This window comes from Pithys albifrons, chromosome 9 (genome assembly GCF_047495875.1).
Source record: "Pithys albifrons albifrons isolate INPA30051 chromosome 9, PitAlb_v1, whole genome shotgun sequence".
Lineage (NCBI taxonomy): Eukaryota > Metazoa > Chordata > Aves > Passeriformes > Thamnophilidae > Pithys > Pithys albifrons.
The window spans coordinates 1,708,464-1,730,726 of record NC_092466.1 but is presented as its reverse complement, the minus strand read 5'-3'; the positions used below and the strand labels follow the sequence as shown (position 1 = coordinate 1,730,726).

Genomic DNA, 22,263 nt, shown 5'->3' with positions numbered 1-22,263 from the left:
CAGGTCTCCCTGGAGCCCCTCTGGGCACTGGAAGGGGCTCCCAGGTCTCCCTGGATCCTTCCCTTCCCCCGGGATCCCCCCACGCCGTGTCAGTGCCCAGGGCGCTGTTCGCGGTGGGTTCCAAGCCATGTTTGTGGTCTGGCTGTGCCAAGGGCAGCGATCCCGGGCCCTGCCCCTCCTGTCCGGCCCCAAAGGCAGGAACGGGCCTGGGGTTGCTCCCGCAGCTCCTGAAACTCCCCGAACTCCCCGGAACTCTGGGAACTCCCGGAGCTCCCGGCGGCCTCTCCTCCCGTCCGCCCGCCCCGGTTCCGGCCCCGCCCGCGCCGGGCCCCGAATGGCAGCGCTGCCTCCGGCCGGGCAGGTGCGGGCGGCACCGCCGGGACAGCGGGACAGACAGGGGGTCACAGGGGGCAGACAGGGGGTCGACAGGGGGTATCGGGGCATCCAGGGGCACCCGCGGGCCGGCGGGAGGGCGGGAGGGGAGGGATGAGCGCGGGGAGCGCCCCCAGCGCCGCGCGGCGCTTGCGGTTTCGGTTTCGATTGAGACGGCGGGAAAGGAAAGGCTGGGAATGGGGATGATGGGGATAGGGATGGGGATGGGAATGATGGGGATAGGGATGGGGATGGGAATGGGGCTGGAAATGGGGCTGGGGATGATGGGGCTTGGGATGTAGCTGAGGATGGGTCTAGGTCTGGGAATGGAGATGGGGATGGGGCTGGAAATGGGGATGGAGATGCGGCTGGGGCTGGAAATGGGACTGAGGCTGGAGATGGGGATGATGGGGATGGCGCTGAGGATGGGGCTGGGAATGGGGCCGGGGCTGCACCTCTCCCGGACCCGCGGGCGCAGGCCCGGGTTGCGCTCGGCCGGAGCCCCCGCTGCATCCCGGGGCCGCGGGTTCGAGCCCCGCCCCTCCCGGCACCGCTGAGTTCGGGGGTCCATCCCACGCAGGATATTCCGGGACTGGGTTTGGGGCAGCCCCAGAGTGCGCTGGTCCCCACGTGGCTGTGATGGAGCAGTGCTGGGGTGGAGCCGGGGGTGGGTGGGTGACAGCAGCCTGTGCTCAGAGCAGGTTGGCATGAAACTGCACCAGAATAATTTCCCAAAGGTTGCCCAGAGTCTCCCTAACTGGAGGTATTCCTGAAGTGATCGGCTGCAATCCTGTGCCATGTATTTGCTGGGGTGGAGCTGGGGAGGGATGGCAGCAGCCTGTGCTTGGAGCAGGTTAGCACAAAACTGCACCAAAATTATTCCCAAAATAATTGCCTAGAGGGGTTGAAGAGTGTCCCACACTGGAAATGTTCCAGAACCACCTGGACACAATCCTGAGCCACATACATGGCTGTGGATGGAGCAGTGCTGGGGTGGATGGATGGCAGCATCCTGGGGTCAGAGCAGATTAGGATGAAACTGCACCAGAATAATTCCCAAAAGATGGCCCAGAGTCTCCCTGACAGGGGATGTTCCCAAAGTGACTGGATGCAATCCTGTGCCATGTATTTGCATGGATGGATGGCAGTGCCCTGCTTTCCATGGTCAGAGCAGATGAGCACAAAACTGCATCAAAATAATTCCCAAAAGATTGCCCAGAGATTACAGAGTCTCCCTCCATGGGGATATTCCAGAACCATCTGGATGCAATCCTGTGCCCTGGATATGGCTGTGGATTGAGCAGTTCAAGGGGTGGATAGCTGGCAGCAGCCTGGGGTCAGAGCAGATTAGCATGAAACTGCATCAGAATAATTCCCAAAATATTGCCTGGAGAGATGACAGACTCTCCCTCACTGGGAATATTTTAGAACTCTGGATGCAACCCTGTGCCACGTGCTCTGGGATGGCTCTGCTGGAGGAGGGAGGTGGGGCCACATGACCCACTGTAGTCCCTTCCAGCCTGACCTGTTCTGGTTTTCTGTCATACATGTCAAACATGATATTAAAGAAAAAGTTATTCCTTTGGCACTGATGTAAAAGCCAAGCTCTGCAGGTGCTTTAAGATAATTACAATATTGTAACTGCATGCAGTTTCTAAAGCACAGTAAGTGTAAAGAACTGTATCGTTTTGCACCTCCCAAATAAACCTGTTGCTGAGTTGCGTCTTATTTTTGCAAAGTGGGGCTCTTATTTTATAAACTGGGGCATAACATTGTGACAGTATTTCTCAGCTAACTTGTGTCCAGGTTTGTCCTTCTCCCCTCACAAGAGACACAAAATATATTGTTTTAAACTGAAGTTGGTTCTTCAGGTCCTAATTGTGAGCTGAGGCTTTTGCCCTTTTGAACAGGTCTCCCTCCTCTCTCTGGCTTAATCTTTTAAGTTCTTTAATATTGGACTGCTGTCATGTTTATAAATCTTTTTTCTGGGGCAAAACACACCCCTGGAATGCGGGACACTTCTGAAAACATCCAGTTACATGAAATTTACCATGTTGTTTATTTGTTTTCCTGTGGATGTTGCCAGTCAGTTTTCCCAGTAAAAGTTGTTCGCTTTGTTATCAAACACAAATGTTCCAAATGTGGACAACTCTACCAGGAGCTTCAAGTTTCAGAGGGAAAAAGATGTGGCTATGTGAGCTTGGGAGGTGGCTTTAGCAATTCCTATCTGCATTCTGATCCATGACAAGTTAATTACACCAATTACACCAGCAACTGAACAGAAGCTCTATAGGAAACTGTTGTAGTTATAGTGCAACTTGTGTTACCGTGACTACTTTATCTCCTGATAACTCTGTAATTAACTTGTCACCACTGTTTAGTGCTTAACTTATGTAGAGAATCACTTCATGGCATCACTGAAGGGATTGTAGCCTGGAGGAGAAGCTCCTGCCCTCTGGAAGGGTTCTTGGGGTGGGCCAGAGTGGCTGATTTAGGACTTGTGCTGAGATGTGGCCAAGGGGGAGAGGCTGCACCTGAGGAGTCCTGGCTGAACTGACTCTGGTGCCAGGGGAAACCACTGCAAGGAGCAGAAATGCAGACAATGCAGAGGAGAACATATCAAAGCCATGGAGGCTGTTTTTGTAGTGGTTTTTTCCTATCCAGTTAAGGGTTTGGAGGAGTGAGAACACCTGATGCTTGGCAATTAAACCTCAGGGAGCAGGCTGGTCTAGCAGTGCATAATTTCCCTTTGAGTGTGGTCTCCCACCTCTGGTGACATCCTCATTTGTGGTGGCTTCAGGAGGGATGGCTGTTCAGGTGTTGGTGCTGTGAGAGCTTTGTGGGCTCAAACTGGAGGTCCAGGATGTGTTGGGGTGTTCACCAGTGAGCTGTTCTGCCTGGTCTGCCCCCCTTATTTTCTGAAAGGAAAGGCCTGTCTGTGCTGCTTGCAAACATCTCTCATTTTATATTTCACAGAACAGTTCAGAGAATCCCAGAATGGTTTGGGTTGAGAGGGACATTAAAGCCCATCCAGTCCCACCCCGTGCCATGGACAGGGACACCTCCCACCAGCCCAGGCTGCTCCAAGCCCTGTCCAACCTGGCCTTGGGCACTTCCAGGGGTGGGACATCCTCTGAGAAATCCATTCCAGTGCCTCACCACCCTCACATGGAAGAATTTCGTCCTAAAATCACAATGGGGCTGAGGGTTCATCCTTCAGTCCAGGCGGTCTGTTAAATTCTGAGCGTGTGGAACATCTAAACCCCTCCTAAAGGCAATAATAGTTGGTTTAATGCTTTATAAAGTCCTCCTGCATTAGAATGCTCCCTGCTTGCAGCCAGCAAGTGCCTCCCACTGTAATGCCCATTCCCAGAAGTTGTTGAGGAAGCTGGAAACAACATCCCACCCGTGGCATAACTGGGGGAAGGCAGCACTTGTTAACTCTATTTGTTTTTATTATGGACATCGATCTGCCAGTCGCAATAATGCATTTATGGACATTTTTCTGCAAGCACAGCGCTGGTGGCAGATTTTACTGACAACTTGAGTCATATGGACAGGAGTTGAGAACACGTTTGTTTTATTGACGGATTGTGCAATTCTCCAGTTCACGCTGTGCTCGTGAGATATCTGCTGAGCAGAATGGAACTGATGGGAAATCAGAGGGGAAAGTTGGAATTTTGGGAGGCTTGAAATCTTCAGGTAGTGGGAGCTTTCACCATGTGTTTTGGGGGTGGTTGTGAACTTTAACTTCATTAATCCTGTAATTAAAGAGCAAAAAGTTTGGGGTCCCTAGAACAGACACCCAGGTTTTGAATTTCCTGCCTTTGCTGAATGTTGTATCCTACAAATCTGTGCTGGCATGAGCTTCAGCTGTGCTAATTTACCTGAAGTTACAATGAGTAAAACCTTCCTGATGCAAGAGCAAACCCTCTGTTAAATGTGTTCACCTGTGCTTGATGTTCTCACCCAGCACAGGTGTGGCTGGGCCAGCATGAGGTTCAAACTGCAGCTGGAGGAACAGCCAAGCTATAAAACCAAACCTGCATTTTTCAGAAGTGTAAAATGTAATTTCAATGTTGATCTGCTTCTCTGGTCCAGGTAATTTAAAGAAGAAACAAAACAAATGTATTTGGGTGTCAGTAAAGCCTGTGTGACTTCAGAGTTTTATGGAAGTCGGGTAATCATGGAAATTTTTATTTGGAGGTTTTTTTGTGCTTTTAACTAATGCTTTTTCAAGTTGTTTCCTTATTTACTATTTTATGTCAGCAGAGCTAAAACACTCTGTCCTGCTGGCTGTCAGAACTATCTGCTGTCAGTTTATATTGGGCCAGATTAAATGATATAAATATTTGCAGGTATCTTTTCAAGTCACTTGTGAAACTTGGACCTGCAGGTTCTGAAGGTGATTAAAAATACACCTGAACAAGTCACCTTTAGTGTCTGAGAAGAGGGGAGGTCACTGATGCAAAGGTTCTGATTTCTCTGTTTTTGGAGTGAAATAATAGTTAAATATCTGTGCTGACTGAGGGCCTGGAGTCTTGAGCAGCTTGGCAAAGAGGAATAAAAGATAAATTTGGATTTTGGTCTTACCTGATGGGTAGGTTTTCAGCTTTTAATTTTTATACAAATTCCACTTTTTAGTGTATTACGATCAGACTAATGAAATCAGTATTTAATGTACATATATTAGCACAGCCCACAGAAGTCAGAGTGGCTTTGTTTGACTCCTGACATGCTCCTCGTGGAGATTTAACTCCCTGCAGGTAACCCTGCACTGGCAGATAGCAAGTATTAGTGCTGCCTTCTAACTGCTGCTGCTGCATAATCATCATCAGGAATCCTGAAATTATCTGAGCGCTGTAGATCCGTCAGCTCAGTGCAAACACCAGCCTTATCTTGGCTTGTTTGTACACTCAAGTGTGCAGAAGGGCTGTTAATTAGTTAAACTTTTTAATAAACACCTAAAGTAGACTTAAGGCCCTGTTAAAGGATTAATTTTTCTGTTTCACGCAGCAAAACCAGCAGATGAGTGTAGAGCCCCTGACAGAACATGGGGAGCACAGACCTGCCCTGGCACCAGTGGGCTGGGGATGGTGGCAGGACATCTCCAGTGTGGCACCAGTGGGCTGGGGATGGTGGCAGGACATCTCCAGTGTGGCACCAGTGGCCTGGGGGTGGTGGCAGGACATCTCCAGTGTGGCACCAGTGGCCTGGGGGTGGTGGCAGGACATCTCCAGTGTGGCACCAGTGGCCTGGGGGTGGTGGCAGGACATCTCCAGTGTGGCACCAGTGGGCTGGGGATGGTGGCAGGACATCTCCAGTGTGGCACCAGTGGGCTGGGGATGGTGGCAGGACATCTCCAGTGTGGCACCAGTGGGCTGGGGATGGTGGCAGGACATTTCCAGTGGGCTGGGGATGGTGGCAGGACATCTCCAGTGTGGCACCAGTGGGCTGGGGATGGTGGCAGGACATCTCCAGTGTGGCACCAGTGGGCTGGGGATGGTGGCAGGGCGTTTCCAGTGGGCTGGGGATGGTGGCAGGGCGTTTCCAGTGGGCTGGGGATGGTGACAGGGCGTTTCCAGTGTGGCACCAGTGGGCTGGGGATGGTGACAGGGCGTTTCCAGTGTGGCACCAGTGGGCTGGGGATGGTGGCAGGGCATTTCCAGTGGGCTGGGGATGGTGGCAGGACATTTCCAGTGGGCTGGGGTTGGTGGCAGGGCGTTTCCAGTGGGCTGGGGATGGTGGCAGGACATCTCCAGTGTGGCACCAGTGGGCTGGGGATGGTGGCAGGACATCTCCGGTGTGGCACCAGTGGGCTGGGGATGGTGGCAGGACGTCTCCAGTGGGCTGGGGATGGTGGCAGGACAAATCCAGTGTGGCACCAGTGGGCTGGGGATGGTGGCAGGACGTCTCCAGTGGGCTGGGGATGGTGGCAGGACGTTTCCAGCTTGGCACCAGTGGGCTGGGGATGGTGGCAGGACGTTTCCAGCTTGGCACCAGTGGGCTGGGGATGGTGGCAGGACATCTCCAGCGTGGCACCAGTGGGCTGGGGACGGTGGCAGGACGTCTTCAGCGTGACACCAGTGGGCTGGGGATGGTGACAGGGCGTCTCCAGTGGGCTGGGGATGGTGGCAGTACGTCTCCAGTGTGGCACCAGTGGGCTGGGGATGGTGGCAGAAAGTCTCCAGTGTGGCACCAGTGGGCTGGGGATGGTGGCAGGGTGTTTCCAGTGTGGCACCAATGGGCTGGGGAGTGTGACAGGACATCTCCAGTGTGGCACCAGTGGGCTGGGGATGGTGGCAGGACATCTCCAGTGTGGCACCAGTGGGCTGGGGATGGTGGCAGGACATCTCCAGTGTGGCACCAGTGGGCTGGGGATGGTGGCAGGACATCTCCAGTGTGGCACCAGTGGGCTGGGGATGGTGGCAGGACGTCTCCAGTGTGGCACCTGGAGAAAATTCACTCAACTTCATTTTGCCTTCACTGTGCTCCACTGGATTTAAGTGTGATCAGATGGGATGTGGTGGGAAGGGTAGGGGGGAAAGGGAAATCCCTTGCAGTCCTATTGACACCAGAAATACCTCTGGTTGTTTGCTGTCTTCATGAAATACTTTGATTTTTTTGGTTGAGTGAGAAATGAGATGGACTCTATTCAATCTGTCTACAGTTGGTTTTTGTTTTTCTGGAATATAAATGAATTAGTTGGTTTTGAATCTTGCTCAGTGGACCTGGGTAATTGTCTCCTTTTAGCTTTGAGGCTTAGGCAGTGAGATAAAAGCAAAATCTGAGTCTGTGGCTGGGATTGTGCTTTAAGAAAGTGAAATTGAGGCCCAGCAAGGCAAAAAAAGGAATTTAAAAAATGCTAATATTCCAGGATGGTTTGGGTTGGAAGGGACCCCAAAACCCACCCAGTGCCACCCCTGCCATGGGCAGGGACACCTCCCACCAGCCCAGGCTGCTCCAAGCCCTGTCCAACCTGGCCTGGGACACCCCCAGGGTCGGGGCAGCCACAGCTTCTCTGGGCACCTGTGCCAGGGCCTGCCCACCCTCCCAGAGAAGTGAAAAATGCCTGTTTATTGTTTTTTCCAAACATACCAGTAGTACAACCTTGTTCTCACTGACTTCATGAGTTGCATGTTGGCAAATGCACCTTATTTCAGATTATTGTTAATGCACCTGGCCTGGTTTAAATGCTGCTCAGCTGCCTCTTTGTGCTGCTCTGTTTGATTCCATAGCGAGAGTTTCTAAGAATATGATTAACCCTGTGGGTCATCTTATAATGTAATTATTAATGATTGATTCTGTTTATCCTTGAGATCAATATGAGAAGCAAAAATGGTTTGGCATATATTTGGGGTTGATTTCTAACACTCAGTAAACATGATCTAGTGACAAGACCAGTATTGGTTTATTACTCGGAACATGTTTGATGAATCTGAAGTGTGTAATTAGTTTTATATAATGATGGTGATATGTGGGGTTTTTTACATGACTTATGTTAATATGGCCAATAGTGTTAACATCTCCTGCCACTAATAGTTAGGGTGGGGATGTATAGTAATTGATCTTCCTGGGAGTGCTGTAATGTAAAAACAATTCCGGCTGTTTGAAGTATATTTTACAAGTGTGCATTGGGCCTTTGGGATGTTACACTGGAAAACCCAATTGTACAGTTACCATGGGAACCCAATTAGAATAGATTGCTGGAGTGGTGGTTTTTTTTTTCCAGGCTTTCATCTTGACCAAAAATCTAATGTACTTTAAATGTTTTCATATGGAATTTTATTCATATAGTGACTTGGTGTAATAGCTGGGTTTGAATTGTAGTGCTGAGCCAGAGTGGTCTGTGCATCCTGAGGACTTGTCTTTCAAGGAGAATCTTCCTTTAGTGTTTTAAAGTTGACGAGCTGAGAAAAATACTTTTTATTAATCCAAATTCCTACTGCCATCACGTGTACTTCTCAGGCTGCAGCCCTGTGGGGGGAAACAGGGGAGTGTCTCAAAACCCAAGGACTTCTGTTCTAGATCAACAGCAAAACGTGGCTGGAAAATTTCATGCCCTTTACAGATCTATTTTTGTCTTTACCTCTGACTTTTCCTTGCATTTTGGCCTGTTGATGTATCCAAAGTTTTGGAATGCTCCCAAGGTAGGGCTGTGTTGTGTTCTATTCTGCACCATTCAGCACCTGGAGGCATTTGTGTATCTTCAGGTGTCTGAGGAGCATCTGCTGCCTTGGCTGCTCCTCAACACAGCTCCTGGGAGGGAGCAGGAGTTGTGGGGACTTGGGCACGTGTTGGTTGAAAGGCCAAGGGGAGCTGAGGTGGTCCCACCACTCAGGAGATGGATTTCACTGGTCCTAGTTGGGCAGCTCTGAGCTAACCAGGGATGGGGACAAAATACTCCAGGGTTTCTTCCTGCTTTGGGATCATTAATCCCTTCAGTTTATCCCACTCTGCAGGAGCAGGAGCAAATCTTTCATTTTGGTGAAGGGATTGCTTTTGTTAAGATTTCCTTTATTTAAGATGGGTTTCTGGTGTCTCAGTTTCTGGAGAGTGATCTAGAATGAGTTATCATTGAATTTGATGAGTGGATGCTATTCAGAAGAGGGTTTGGCTTTTTGCCTTGAAAATCAACCTCAGGAGAGCCCTTCAACCCAACATGAAAAGAAGTGAGTGGTGCATGTAGTGACCTCTTCCAACGAGATGGTCTTTGCCAGGTTGAGATGCATTTGGGGGTGATGATTTGGACTTTACAAGGGTCTTGTATGGTTTTCCCCTGTCTGGCTGCCAGAAGTCTCCAACAACCATGGCCTGGGCATCACTGGCTTTGCCCAAGTTATTGGCACCAGTGGAAAGCTGGGTTGGACTGGAGGTGGAGCTCAGCCCAGGGCAGATATGGGTGATGAACACTTGTCTGTTCCAGACTCTCCTCAGCCTGTACTCTATTTTTGAGGCTGTGGCACTGGGGAAGTGTGAAGGGTGTCCTTGTTTTGCTGGGTGGGTTGGAGGCCTGTTCCTGGCTTGCCATCCCTGCCATCCCACCAGCTTCTCTGCCCCTTGGCATCCTTGGCAGATGGAAACTCCTGGGAGTGTTTGTGTCATGTTGGTTAAACTCAGTGTCCTTTACACACTGCTCTTCTTGCTCTTTGGGATGGGTTTGAAACAAACTTCAAAATCAACCTGCTTTTTGAGGCAAAAATGAGCTTTGCCTTTGAGAAAAATGTGAAAAAACTGAGTGTTCCTCCTTACTTTGAAAGTCAAAGCTCTGAGCTGACAATAGAAATAAATTGCTGATTTATTTTTAGCTCTATCAGAGGTATTTTAAGTACTGCTATTAGATTCCATTTAAAAATGCAGTGAGTGCTCTTTGCAATGCCTGCCTTGAGGTATTATTTGTAGGATAGCTAAAATACTAATTATCAGTCTTAATTTTAACACTTTAAATAACAGAGATTTCATATTAAGGGTGAATGTTGCTATTTGCTTGTAAGTAGTTGGGAAGTGGCTGCAGGTTCTGTCACTGCCTTGGACTTCAAGGCTTGTTGTGTTGGAGAGTCTTGGGGAGCCTCAGATGTTCCTATAATTTCTCTTTTAAGAGATTTATCATTCCTGAAGTGGATACAGTTCTCCTCTCCTGTGGAGGAGAGAGTTCCCTGACTTAAGTGGAGCAGTTCCCATTGACCCTGGCTGGGAGTCAGGATTCTGGAGCTGAGCTTTGGCACAAAATCTCCCTGATTTTTAAGACTACAGTGTTTGTACCACAGCTTTCAAAGATAAATTGATCTTAGTTAAGTGGCACTGAAAAAACACTAGAGGGAGGGAGTTAAATGCCAAGGAAATAGTAATTATCCTGAATTTCAGAGAGGAACCACTTGTATTTTTCATGTTATTATTTTTTATTTTTAAATGATATCATATAAATAATGGTGCTGTTTAAGACTAGAATTATAATAATTGAAGTTAACATTTCTTAGGTACTTAGTGGTTTCAAATCTGTACATGTAAACCCACAATATAATGAAATCACTTGCTTTCATGCCTTAAAATGGGGTATTTCCTAAATTACCAAAGGCTGGTTATTTTACTAAGTCACTCAGAAGTGCATGACTGCCTATAAGAAATTATTGAATTAGTACTTTTATTTTTTAAGGCATTCTTACTCCAAATATCAGAGTTGTGCAGTGCTTGTTGTGAAATAACTCTGCAATGTGCCATCTGTTGGTTTTCTTGCTTGATGACCTCATCAACATTAAAATTCCTTGTTACTTAGAATCATAGAATGGATTGGGTTGGAAAGACCTCTGAGATCATCAAGTCCAACCCTTGGTCCAACTCCAGTCCCTTTACCAGATCATGGCACTCAGTGCCACGGCCAAGCTCAGCTGAAAACCCTCCAGGGATGGGGAATCCACCCCCTCTCTGGGCAGCCCATTCCAATCCCTGAGCACTCTCTCTGCAAAGAAGTTTTTTCTGCTCTCCAACTTCAATTTCCCCTGGCAGAGCTTGAGCCCATCGTGCCCCCTTGTCCTATTGCTGAGTGCCTGGGAGAAGAGACCAACCCCCACCTGGCCAGAACTTCCCTTCAGGCAGTTCCAGACAGTGCTGAGGTCACCTCTGAGCCTCCTCTTCTCCAGGCTGAACACCCCCAGCTCCCTCAGCCTCTCCCCACAGCACTTGTGCTCCACTCCCTTCTCCAGCCTCGTTGCTCTTCTCACTTGGGTTGGAAGAGACCTCTGAGATCTCTCTCTGAGTCCAACTCTTGATCCAACCTCACTGTGATCACCAGCCCAGGGCACTCTGTGCCCTGGGCTGGTGATCACAGTGGGATTGGATCAAGACATGTTGGATTCTCTGTCCCTGGAGGTGTTTCAGAGGACACTCAGAGCCACATCCAGTCCCTTCTCCAGCCTCGTTGCTCCTCTCAGTTGGGTTGGAAGAGACCTCTGAGATCATCAAGTCCAACTCTTGATCCAACCCCACTGTGATCACCAGCCCAGGGCACAGAGTGGGGCACAGAGTGCCCTGGGCTGGTGATCACAGTGAGGTTGAATCAAGACATGTTGGATTCTCTGTCCCTGGAGGTGTTTCAGAGGACACTCAGAGCCACATCCAGTCCCTTCTCCAGCCTCGTTGCTCTTCTCTGGCCCCGCTCCAGCCCCTCAATCCCTTCCCTGAACTGAGGGGCCCAGAACTGAACACAACACTCAAGGTGTGGCCTCACTTGTTAAAAATCAAACTCCCTTTGGTTGTTACATATATTGAAACTTTCAAAACTTAGAGGTGGTTATGAGAGACATGATAATACAGATGTGGAATTCAAATTAAATAATCTGGGCATTCTTTTTTTTCCTTGCAGGTGGAGACGTTTCCTCTGCGATGGCGTCAAGGCTCGTTCCCAGGGTGAGTTGGCAGTGCAATAAATGCCTCTGCATTTGGGTGCCCACTGCAAGGGCAGCATTGCTGGAGAGTTCCCTCCCAGTTTGTTCTCTCCCCAGTGCCCAGCAGTCAGGATGAAGAGCCCAGCTGACAAGATTGATGCTGCATTGTAAATCTCTGCAGCTCTGTCATGGTTGGGGACAGGCAGTATGAACCTTTCCCAGCACGGATCCAGCTGCCACAGAGCAGAAAAACAGCACAAAGCTGCTCTTCCCATTCCCTAATAAACACCTCCCTGGAAAACAGGCTTAATTTGGAGGCTTGGTGCTTCAGTGAGGGGGGGTGCAGGTCAGTAACTTCATACCAAAATCAGAAAACATGGATGTTTATCCAGATATTCAGACAATTTACCTTCCTGGAAGAAAAGCATCAACACATTCTTAGTCTGTAACCATCTCCCTGAACTAATTGAAATGAACTTTGAAGACATGAATACATTTTTTTTCCCTGTGAGTTATCTATTTTTATAACATTAGTGATGCTCCTCTAGGAAAACATTTCTAGTACAATCACACCTGCATTTCTAACTATTCCTGTTGGCAACTTCTAACACTGCTTAAATGTCTTAATATTGGCATCTCTTGTGGTTTTAATCTGCTTTACATAATGTCATGTGGCTTAGAAAAGGAGTATTTTGGCATATTCTGTGTTTACCTCTTTTCCACAAAAGGGAATAGCTTTTATTTTATAAAATGGAATGATTGAAGAAGGGGAACAAATTCTTGATTCCCTGTTTTTCTCTTGAAAAATCATCTGGTTAGTTATATTTATGTATCTTATATTTGCAAACAGCTTTTAGCAGGTACCTGGAATAAAGGAGAAATATTTGGGAGGAAGAATCTCTGCTTCCCTGTCATTCCAAGCAAGCTGTGGTGTGGCTGGCAAACTAATAATTTATTATCTACCCTTTTCCTTTCTCCCACCCTCACATGGAGTTGGGAGGTGCAGCTTTAGCTGTTGGGGGAGTTTTCCCCTTTTGATATGTGGGAAGACAGAAAGTTTAAGGTGAAACACTCAAACTCTGCAGGGACTTCCCCCCCCTCTGGATGCACATTAATATTTAAGTAATCTGTGATTTTAGTGATGTTTTCAGTGTGTGCTTACAGTGTGACCTCGAGCCCAGCCCCACGTTGGTGACAAAGGATTTACAGAAATCAATTGCCACCCTGGAATGTGCTCAGCAGGTGCTGAAAAACTGCTTGGGAAAGCAGGCAGAATTCCCAGGAAATGTGGGAGTTTCCATAGTCACTCTGTCTCCCAGTCCATCCCTGGTTCTGTTGCAGTGACCTGGGATGTCTGTTGGGTTTGGGTGAAATGTGGCTGAGCTCTGTGTGACCCTACACAGGGATATCTCCATGCTTGGGAATTCTGGGGATTTGGTGTTCTTGTGACAATGTGGCCATTCCTCTGGTTCATTAGAAGATTCTAAATGTCACCTGTTCCTCTGGATTTTTTGTATTTATTGAATTGAAACTTAGATTCCTCTACTGCCTGGGATGCTTTGCTCTCTGTTAATACTGAAACACCCTGAATCAAGCAGAGATTGATAACCAAAGGAAAAATCAGATGTGTGTGTGGCAAGACTATTGCCTGGTATTTTTTAAGAAGTCTGTTTTACATCTCTTGGGTGCATTTTCCCCTCTATTTTGTATTTTCAGTGAATGCTTAATAGACATTTTGCTGCTTCATCTGCTCTACTCCCCTCAAAAATTTCAGTGAAATTCTTTCCTCAAACACAACTCAGATTCTTGACTCTCCTTCAGCTTAAGGAGGGCTATTAATGGTTTTGTTCATATTGCTTAGATTTATTTTGTTATTATTCTCCAGCTCCTACTCTTCAGGTAGAGCTATTTTGGTATTATAAAGGATGATGGATTATATAGGAAAGTTTCTTTTGAAGCACTCCTGATATTGTGCAATGCACTTGGGGGTCAGCTACACTTGACTGATGCATGATTTATCCCATGTCCCTGCCACTTCCTGAGATAAAGCTGCTGTTTTATCAAAAATGCCAGCAAGTGTGATTTAGAAATTTATACCCCTCCTTTTTCAAATAATTGTTCTGATTACTTTCTGGCACGGCAATAAAATGATAAAGGTAATTGCACACAAATGTGAGATAGCACCAAAATACAATAAAATTAACCTGAATTAGCTTGACTTGTCGATGAGAAGTATTTATGAAATGTATTTTTGCAATAAGGGAGACTGATATTATAGCTGGAAGGTGAGTTATTGCCTTAATGTAATACTGTTTGAAATTTAAAAAAGCGACTGTTACAGTTGAGGGTGATTGTGCCTTTGAAATTAAGTTGAAGTGATTCTTATAATTGGCAGCAATAATGCATTGGGAAGGTAATATCTTTTATTGTGTTATGCCTAGTTGCATTATCTTTTATTTAGCTGGTCCTGACTCCAGCTCTGCAGAGAAGACAAGCAGGAGCAGATCAGGAATTTTGTGGATTTAGGTGATAAAAACTTGAAATGTTACCCAATATTAAAGTCATTCTTCTGCTAGATTTTTTTACTTTTAGCCAGTTTTCAGTTCCCCTGAACCTGATATGAGGCTCATTTGATTAAAATTTCATCTGTTTTCCTTGTTTTAGAGCAGTTGCCACGTATTTCCATGCCCAGCTGGACCCTGGAGGAGTTGTGTGCTCCCTCTGGCTGTGCCTCTGCTGCCCATCAGGGGCAGCTTTGGACAGGTCTTTTGGTGGTTCTTGGTGCCTCCAAAGCATAACCTCTTAGGAAAAGGCTCATCCAGGCTTTTACAGCAGCACCTTGATGGGTTTTAAGCAGTAGATCTTCAAATCATGGAATCACTGAGGCTGGAAATGCCCTCCCAGCCCATGGAGCCCACCCTGTGCCCAATGCCCACCTTGGCACTGAGTGCCACGGCCAGTCCTGCCTTGGACACCCCCAAGGTGGGCACTCCAACCCTCCCTGGGCAGCCCCTTCCAACGTCTGACCAACCTTTCCAGGCAGAAATTCCTCTTGATGTCCAACCTGAACCTTCCTCTCCTGTCCCTGTGCCCTGGGGCACAGCCCGACCCCCTGTCCCAGCTCCCCCTCCTGGCAGGGATTGCAGAGCCAGAAGGTGCCCCCTGAGCCTCCTTTTCTCCAGCTGAGCCCCCCCAGCTCCCTCAGCCCCTCCTGCTGCTCCAGCCCCTTCCCAGCTCCATTCCCTGCCCTGGACATGCCCCAGCCCCTCCATGTCCTTCTTGCCATGAGGGGCCAGAACTGGGCACAGCCCTCGAGGTGGGACCTCTCCAGTGCCCACCACAGGGGGAATATATAACTATCTATAACTAATACCTTTGATTCAGTTTTTGAAATGATGAACACATCTGGAAAATCCAGATAACTGCTCCAAGGCTTTTCCTTTGCATGAGGCTTCATAAAATAGTAGGATATCCTGAGTGAGAAAGGACTTGGTAAAACTCAAACCAGTAACAACTATATATTAATTTTTGTGGATCTCATAATTCTTTAAGACAAGAGTCTTCATCTCTGATTCTTTACTATTTTTGTTTATTTTTGGCAGCAAATTCCTTATCATGGAATAATATATGTAATATTATGGATATATATAATATAATATTATGGAATATAGTATATAATATATATATAATATCCTTATTATGGAGAGATATATAATAAAAAATTAGTGCTTTATTCCATCTGACTGAATGTTAAAACATTGAACTCTAAATAACTCAGTGTCCCTCCATGATCACTAATTTTTGCAACTAATTAACACGCTTTCTAATGGCATTTTTCATGTGTTCTATGTGCAAATAGAATCAGAGTTGTTTGGCTTGGAAAACACCTTGAAGATCATAAAATGTTCATCTGTGCCTGATGCTATTGATAGAAAGTGAGTTGCAGTCTGTGTGTGCTTTAACTGCCACGTGGCTGCTGCATTTCCATCACATTTAAATTTCCTGTGTAAGTAATGGCTGGGGAAAGATGCAGGATGTGTTTACTTGGTTTTGGAGTAGTATTGGAGGAAATAATGCATCAGAATTCCTGTTTAAACAGCCCACTGGGGTCTGTGTTTGAGTATGTGCTGACACCACCTCACATCAAAGCTTGGCTTGGGCAGTAGGTGCAGAGGCACTTGTTGAGTGCAGCCTGGAGTGCAGACTGTGCCCTACCTGCCTCTTCCAGGGCAGGAGAAAGGGGTTTAGTACAATTAAAATGCCCTTTAAGGGCAATCAAGCAGCCTGAGAGAGCCCTGTGAGTGCCCAGGGAGTTTGTCAGTGCTTCTCTCTGCCAACACAACCGACTAAAGGCGCAGCCAAAGAGCCAGAGGCGCCCAGTGCTTGGAAAGGCACTTCCCAGCCTGGCCTTTGGGGGCCTTTTGGTTGCCATCCAGAGAGGATTAGTGGGATAATGCGATGGGACAACAGAAACTTGCTTTTGTTGTCTTTGATTGTTTAATAAAGAATTATGTGTTTGCTCTCGTCGAGTACTTTTTAAATGCCGTAGAAAGCAAATGTTGCTCCATGTGAGCACATATCCCTCTGGTTTTTTGGGAGCTTGTATGAAGTGGGCCTTTGGATAAGGGAAGAGGGGGGCTGATTTTGAGTGTGTATTTGTATATGTTCAAAATATGCAGCTTAATTCTGTACCCTCACATTTTTTGAGGGATTAGTTCCTCGAAAGGTAAAGAAATTGTATCACCCCAAACTCGCCCTGGATTTGCTTCCAGTCTGTCTGACATTTCCTTTCCAAACTTCCCTGAGCAAGGAAATAAGGAATTTTTGTTGTCATACCCTCTGAAGTTACAGGTTTAGCTCACCCAGAGTAAGATTTGCTTGGAGGAGCAGTGAGATGTCAGTGGACTATTGCAGGATTTCAGGGCAGCTTTTCTTGAAAAGCCTCTCCTGGACTTGGATCCTGCTCTTCAGCTGGGAGGTGTTTATTGCTCTTGGAGCCAGGACAGAAAGATATGGATCTGGATCTCCAGTGCTGTGTTCTGGGAGGCTCAAAGTTGGGTTTGGATACTGTAGGAAGAAGAAACACAGAGGCTACAGACAGTTTTGGGGGGATATGGAGGGGTAGAGGTTATGGCCAAGTGGGTGGTTCTCTAGTTCACAAGAACCTGCTGCAAACATTTCAAGATAAGCAGAAAGACAAGAGTTAAATGTTTCTTATTCTCTGTAGCTTTTATTCCAGTATAGCAAAGAATAACTAATATTCCTGTATATGAAACTATTTTTGGGTATGAAACATCTTCCCTTCTTTCCTCCCTGCAGTGAAATTATTTGTAGTACATAAATTCTTTGTTCTCCTGAAACAGTAACATATTGATGATTTAAAAAGATATTAGCAGAAGTGGGTTTTAGGTTGTTCTGATTGTATGGATCCTGTGTTTTATTCCCAGTCCTTAAATCTTTCTCTGCCTTGAAACACTTAAGATTTTCCTCCAAGATTGGCTGCCTAAGGTTGGAAAATTACCCTCCACCCTGCTATATATGTGCACAAATACATTACCTTTACTATTAATATCTTTTCCCATATTCTTAACGTACAATGGATTGTTTCCTTTTACATAAACAGGCAGAAACCAGTAAAACAAATACAGGAAGTTTTAAACTATTAAGGAGATGGAGAGAGAACTCTAATTCCATGATAACCTTGGATGGGTGGCCCACTGGCATGTGCCTCGTGGGTCACCCCTCAGCAGCCCCAGCTGGGGTGGGAGAAGCTTTTTCTGACTGAGACATATTTTAAACAGTGTTTTATGATGGTCCCTGGTTGTGCTTTACCTTGACAAATACAACTGATGTGATTTGATAAGGATTTTGTTGAGAAGGATGTAAAGCCAATCCATCTGGAAGGATGACTGAAACAAAGTAGGAAATGGCCCAAATCTGGGAATATTTCTGCTTAAATTTAAATCTGATGTTTCAGGCTTTCCTTGGATTTTAATTCCAAACTTGAATCAATAATGAGCAGGTTGGAGAACACGTTGCTGTTCACATGAGAGACACTTAAAGAGTTCAGGACTGATGTTTCTTTCCTGTAACAGCACTTGTTTAGGAGACCAAACTTGCTGCTGTTTTGCCTCCTTGGCATCTGGACCCAAGGAAGGCAGTTTGAGCAGCACATCTGCCTTTCCTGGGGGTGTTTGGGGGGGTTGCTGTGTATTTAGGGCCCTTTCAGAGGAGCAGGTGCCACGAGGCACAGGCTGTTCCAAAGGTGTGGAGCATGCCTGGAAAATGGGGCTCCTCCTTATGGAGCATTAACTCAGAAATCATGCTCCTGTTCTTACTGATAAATCTTCCACTGTGACAACCTTTTGAGATTTGTTGGTTATTAATGACAAAAAGGACTTAATTCTGTGGGCTAAGGGCAGTCCTCCAGTGTTGTGTTCAGCAGTTTCTGTCTGTGTTTAGCAGCAGTGAGGTTGATCTGCATACACTGCACCTACACTTTTGTTTCTGTCAGAAGACTCCAGAGCATGGCAGGAGATATTTCCTCTCTAATAGTCCTGTTTTTTTCATATCTAATGAATGTTGAAATTATGGGCAGTTTTGACACAGATTTGTAGGTATTACTGTGGAATAGGAAGAGTGAAAGTGTAGTGGAGTTCATGCAGTACCTGGTCAAAATTGTTCAGATTGTTCACAGATCACAGACTGGTTTGGGTTGGAAGGGACCTTAAAGTCCATCCACTCTCACCCCTGCCATGGGCAGGGACATATTCCACAGACCCAGGTTGCTCCAAGCCCTGACCAGCCTGGCCTGGGACACTTCCAGGGATGGGTATCAACAACATTCATTTACATAAGCTGGTGAAAAAAGGCATAAAGCAGTTTATTTGGAATTACTGGGAGTTTGCTTTAAGCTGCATTTCCTTAGCAGTGGGAGATGGTGTTGAGCAAGCTGTGGCTGTGTTGGAAGGATGTGGGCAAGGACAGATCTCCATCCACCAATCTACAGTAAATGATGTCTGAGCATTTGGTACTTTCAGCTGGTCAAGTTTAAAGGTTGTTTATTTGCAGCTGAAAACTGTTGGATTTTAAATCCCGAGTAAAATTTCACTCTGTTTTAAACCAGCCCTGCCTGCAGGAGTGTTTTGGTACCTTGGTCTTATCTCAGTAGCTTCAGGTGACTCACTCATAAATAGAACCATTCATGGTTGGAAAGACCCTTAAGATCATCAAGTCCACCCATCAACCAGCACCACCACCATGTTCACCACTCTCCATGTCCTCCAGTGCCACATCCATGTATTTTCTGAACACTTCCAGGGGTGGGGTCTGCACCACTCTCCTGGACAGCCTGTTCTAAGCCTTGACAACCTTTTCTGTCAAGGACCTTTTTCTAAAACCCAACTTAAGTAGTGAAAAAGAGTATCTGCACAGAGGAGTGAATTGTACAGTGACCTTCATCCTGGAGGCTCCCAACCCAGTTGCACATGGATGTAAATACATATGTCATGCAGCTTCATTCCTCTATAAAAATAAACCTTTAAATATTGCTGCCCAATGAGTATGATAAACAAGACTGAAAATATGAGTTGTAGTCACTCAAGGTTTCATCTATAAAGCTTAGTTCAACTTGGTGAGGACTCAGGGTGTTATTTATGGTTTTCTGTTGCTCTCTGTGTCCTTTGCTTGTTCTGATGGAAAAGCTTTCCTCTCATCCCAGAGTTGTCACGTTCATGGAGCACATGGTGTGAGGGTCAGTGCATCCAGTTCAGGGCTGTCACACCAATAAACATGAAGGATGTACACTGGTTTTCCACATATGTAAATTGGACTGCTTGTTTACTGACTTCTGCAATGAGGGGCTGCTCCAAAAAGTTCACCCATGTCCTCGAGAAGGGAAAAGTTGGTTGGGAAGGAGAGTTTCTTTGCACCTCCACCAAACATTTGGTTATTTAGCAAAAAAGCTTCTTTGGATTGCAGTCAAACTAAATAAGCCAAGAGGAACTTGCAGTTCCTGAAGCAGGACTTCTTCAGACTGAGGAAATTTGTCCTGGTCACTGCATGTCTTTAACTGAGGAATTGCAAGAGAGCTTCCCAAAATCCAGAGGTTTAAGGTTACTCTTGCCCTGGTAGGCAAAGCTGTCTCCTTTCAGTTCTTTCTGCTCTCCCCACGCTGATTGTATTGCTCACAGATGGGACTTCATTCCACAGCACTTAATAATGGGATCTTAAATTATTCTCATATTTTGAAAACAACTAATTGCTGTCCAGCTGTGAGCAGTGGGCAGCTGTAAGTCATCCTGCACAGACTGTCCTGTCTCCTGCTGCACCCTGAGTCTCTCATTCCTGGAATCCCAGAATGGTTTGGGTGGGAAGAGACCTTAAAGCCCACCCAGTGCCACCCCAGCCATGGGCAGGGACACCTCCCACCAGCCCAGGCTGCTCCAAGCCCTGTCCAGCCTGGCCTGAGACACTCCCAGGGATGGGGCAGCCACAGCTTCTCTGGGAACTTCATGAGGTTCAACAGGCCAAGTGCAAGGTCCTGCACCTGGGCCTGGAGGGACAGGACAGGGGGAATGGCTTCCCACTGCCAGAGGGGATATTGGGAATAAATTCCCCCCTGTGAGGGTGGGCAGGCCCTGGCACAGGTGCCCAGAGAAGCTGTGGCTGCTCCATCCCTGGGAGTGTCCCAGGCCAGGTTGGACAGGGCTTGGAGCAGCCTGGGCTGGTGGGAGGTGTGGAAATAGGTGGCCTTGAAGGTCCCTCCCAACCTCGACCATTCCTTGAGCCTGTTGCTCTGTGTTTGCTGGTTAAGCTGCCCTACAGTGCCCTGGTGGTCCATGTTTGTCCAGTCTCACGTGGTCCTGGGTCCAGACTGGGTTCAGTGTCTGGGTGACTGCTCTGGGCATCCTTGTGGTGTCCTGTCCTGTTCTCCTGCTGTGATTGCACAAACCACACTGTAAACACAACTCAAACATTTACTGAGTCAGACTGGGGTGGATTTTTTCAGCCAAGACAAATTTGACAAGTGTGTTATTGTTGGTCTTGTCCAATTTGAGAAATACTTGGCAGCTGTTTCCAGCTACATCCTATCAGTAATCATAAACCAGCCTGGTAACAATAGGAAGAAAAAAATGTTTCTTCTGTTAAGGAATGATTGATTTTTTCATATATTTTTGCAGCAGACATACTCTATTTGTGTTCCAGCTGCTATTTGCATAATGCTGCTGCTCTAAACCACCCAATGTACTTTGTTGTCACAATAATCCTGTTTTAAATAAGTGTCAGAACACATCAGATTTTAGCTGATAAACCAGCCATGAAACTGCTGCTGTTCCAGATTTTTATGAAGTTAACATGTTTTTTGAGACTTTGATTTAGGCTGTGACTTCTTAGGATGGATGACTTTAAGTTGGAGTTCTGAAAGTAAAAGCACAGTTGAGGAAACTTGATATTCTCTGTTTCTTGCTTTTTTTAAAATTACTTTTGAAAACTGTTTAGCATCTTGAGATCTGTACTCCTTGGTGAAAGTCTGTGCAGTTAAAGAGGATTCTCTTTTCTTGAACAGGTGAATTCCAAACCTTTGGAACCTCCATGCAAGGAGAGCCACGTGGTTCTGCTCAGCCCCGTGGGGAAGATCGAGATCTCTGGGTGTGAAAGAGGCTTACACGAAATCAAACTCCCCAAAATGAGTGTGCTGCCAGCTGGGTGAGTTCATGTCCTATTGATCCTGTGTTTATGGGCTTGGTAGAGGAGGGAGATTGCCCAGAGGATCCGAGACCCAGCTCTGCACACTTGTTTTTCCCAGTCATTCTGGGACTCGGTACTGGCTCCTGTGAGAGGCACGAGGAGCCTCCAGTGCCTTTAAGGAATTGTGGCTCCAAAATGGAATAACTTTCCTGCTGCATCAAAAATGTTAGCAAAGAAATGTTCTAAATTTTAAGTATTTTTAAGGTAGGTTTTGAGAGGACATCCTGCTCCCCCCTCAATTTTTGACTCATGTAATTTTGTCACTGAGTCAAAAACTGTCACTGCATCTATTTCTATATTATATATCTGTGTTCTAACAGGTGGAACCCAGACTGAATGATTGTTTTAATTACTGTGCAGTGCTTGTGAGAGCTTTAGCTGGTTTTCCAGAGCTGTTCTGCCTTTGGAATTCCAAGCAGATGCCTCGTGGCAGTGGAGGTGATGCCTCAGATCCAGGCCTGGTTGAGGAGGCATCGATGCATTTCACTGTGGAATGTCAGTGCTGCTCAATCTGCTCAAGTCCATCTGTCCTGGGCAGGTCTTTGCTTTTTCCTGACTTGTGAGCAAATGCTCAGTGGCATTTTTAGAAAGAAATGTTGATTTCTTTCAGAATAAGATGCCAGAAAAACCCCAGATTCCAAATTTCTTTGCCACACTCCTCTGCCAAAATCAAAGATATCAGTACTGCTTCTTTAAGTCTGGTCCCTTCAGTTGTTTTTTGGTAATGAATTTGCAGTTTTCCCACAGTCTGTTACCTCAA

The 22,263-nt window shown here is 46.6% G+C and overlaps 1 protein-coding gene across 4 annotated transcripts in view; it reads left to right on the top strand.

The window, feature by feature from the left end:
- The first annotated feature begins 304 nt into the window (after nt 1-304).
- The window catches only part of MGMT (O-6-methylguanine-DNA methyltransferase), a 148,928-nt gene continuing 126,969 nt past the window's right edge, over nt 305-22,263 (top strand). For 2 of the 4 annotated variants that reach the window (XM_071563539.1, XM_071563538.1), the window contains exons 1-3: nt 8,929-9,044; nt 11,732-11,775; nt 21,322-21,461. In XM_071563539.1, the coding sequence (XP_071419640.1) occupies nt 9,035-9,044; nt 11,732-11,775; nt 21,322-21,461 (194 nt within the window). In that variant the 5' untranslated portion in view covers nt 8,929-9,034. Of the gene's footprint in view, nt 362-527; nt 559-8,928; nt 9,045-11,731; nt 11,776-21,321; nt 21,462-22,263 lie in introns of those variants that run through there. The other 2 variants (XM_071563540.1, XM_071563541.1) reach the window with 2 other exon arrangements.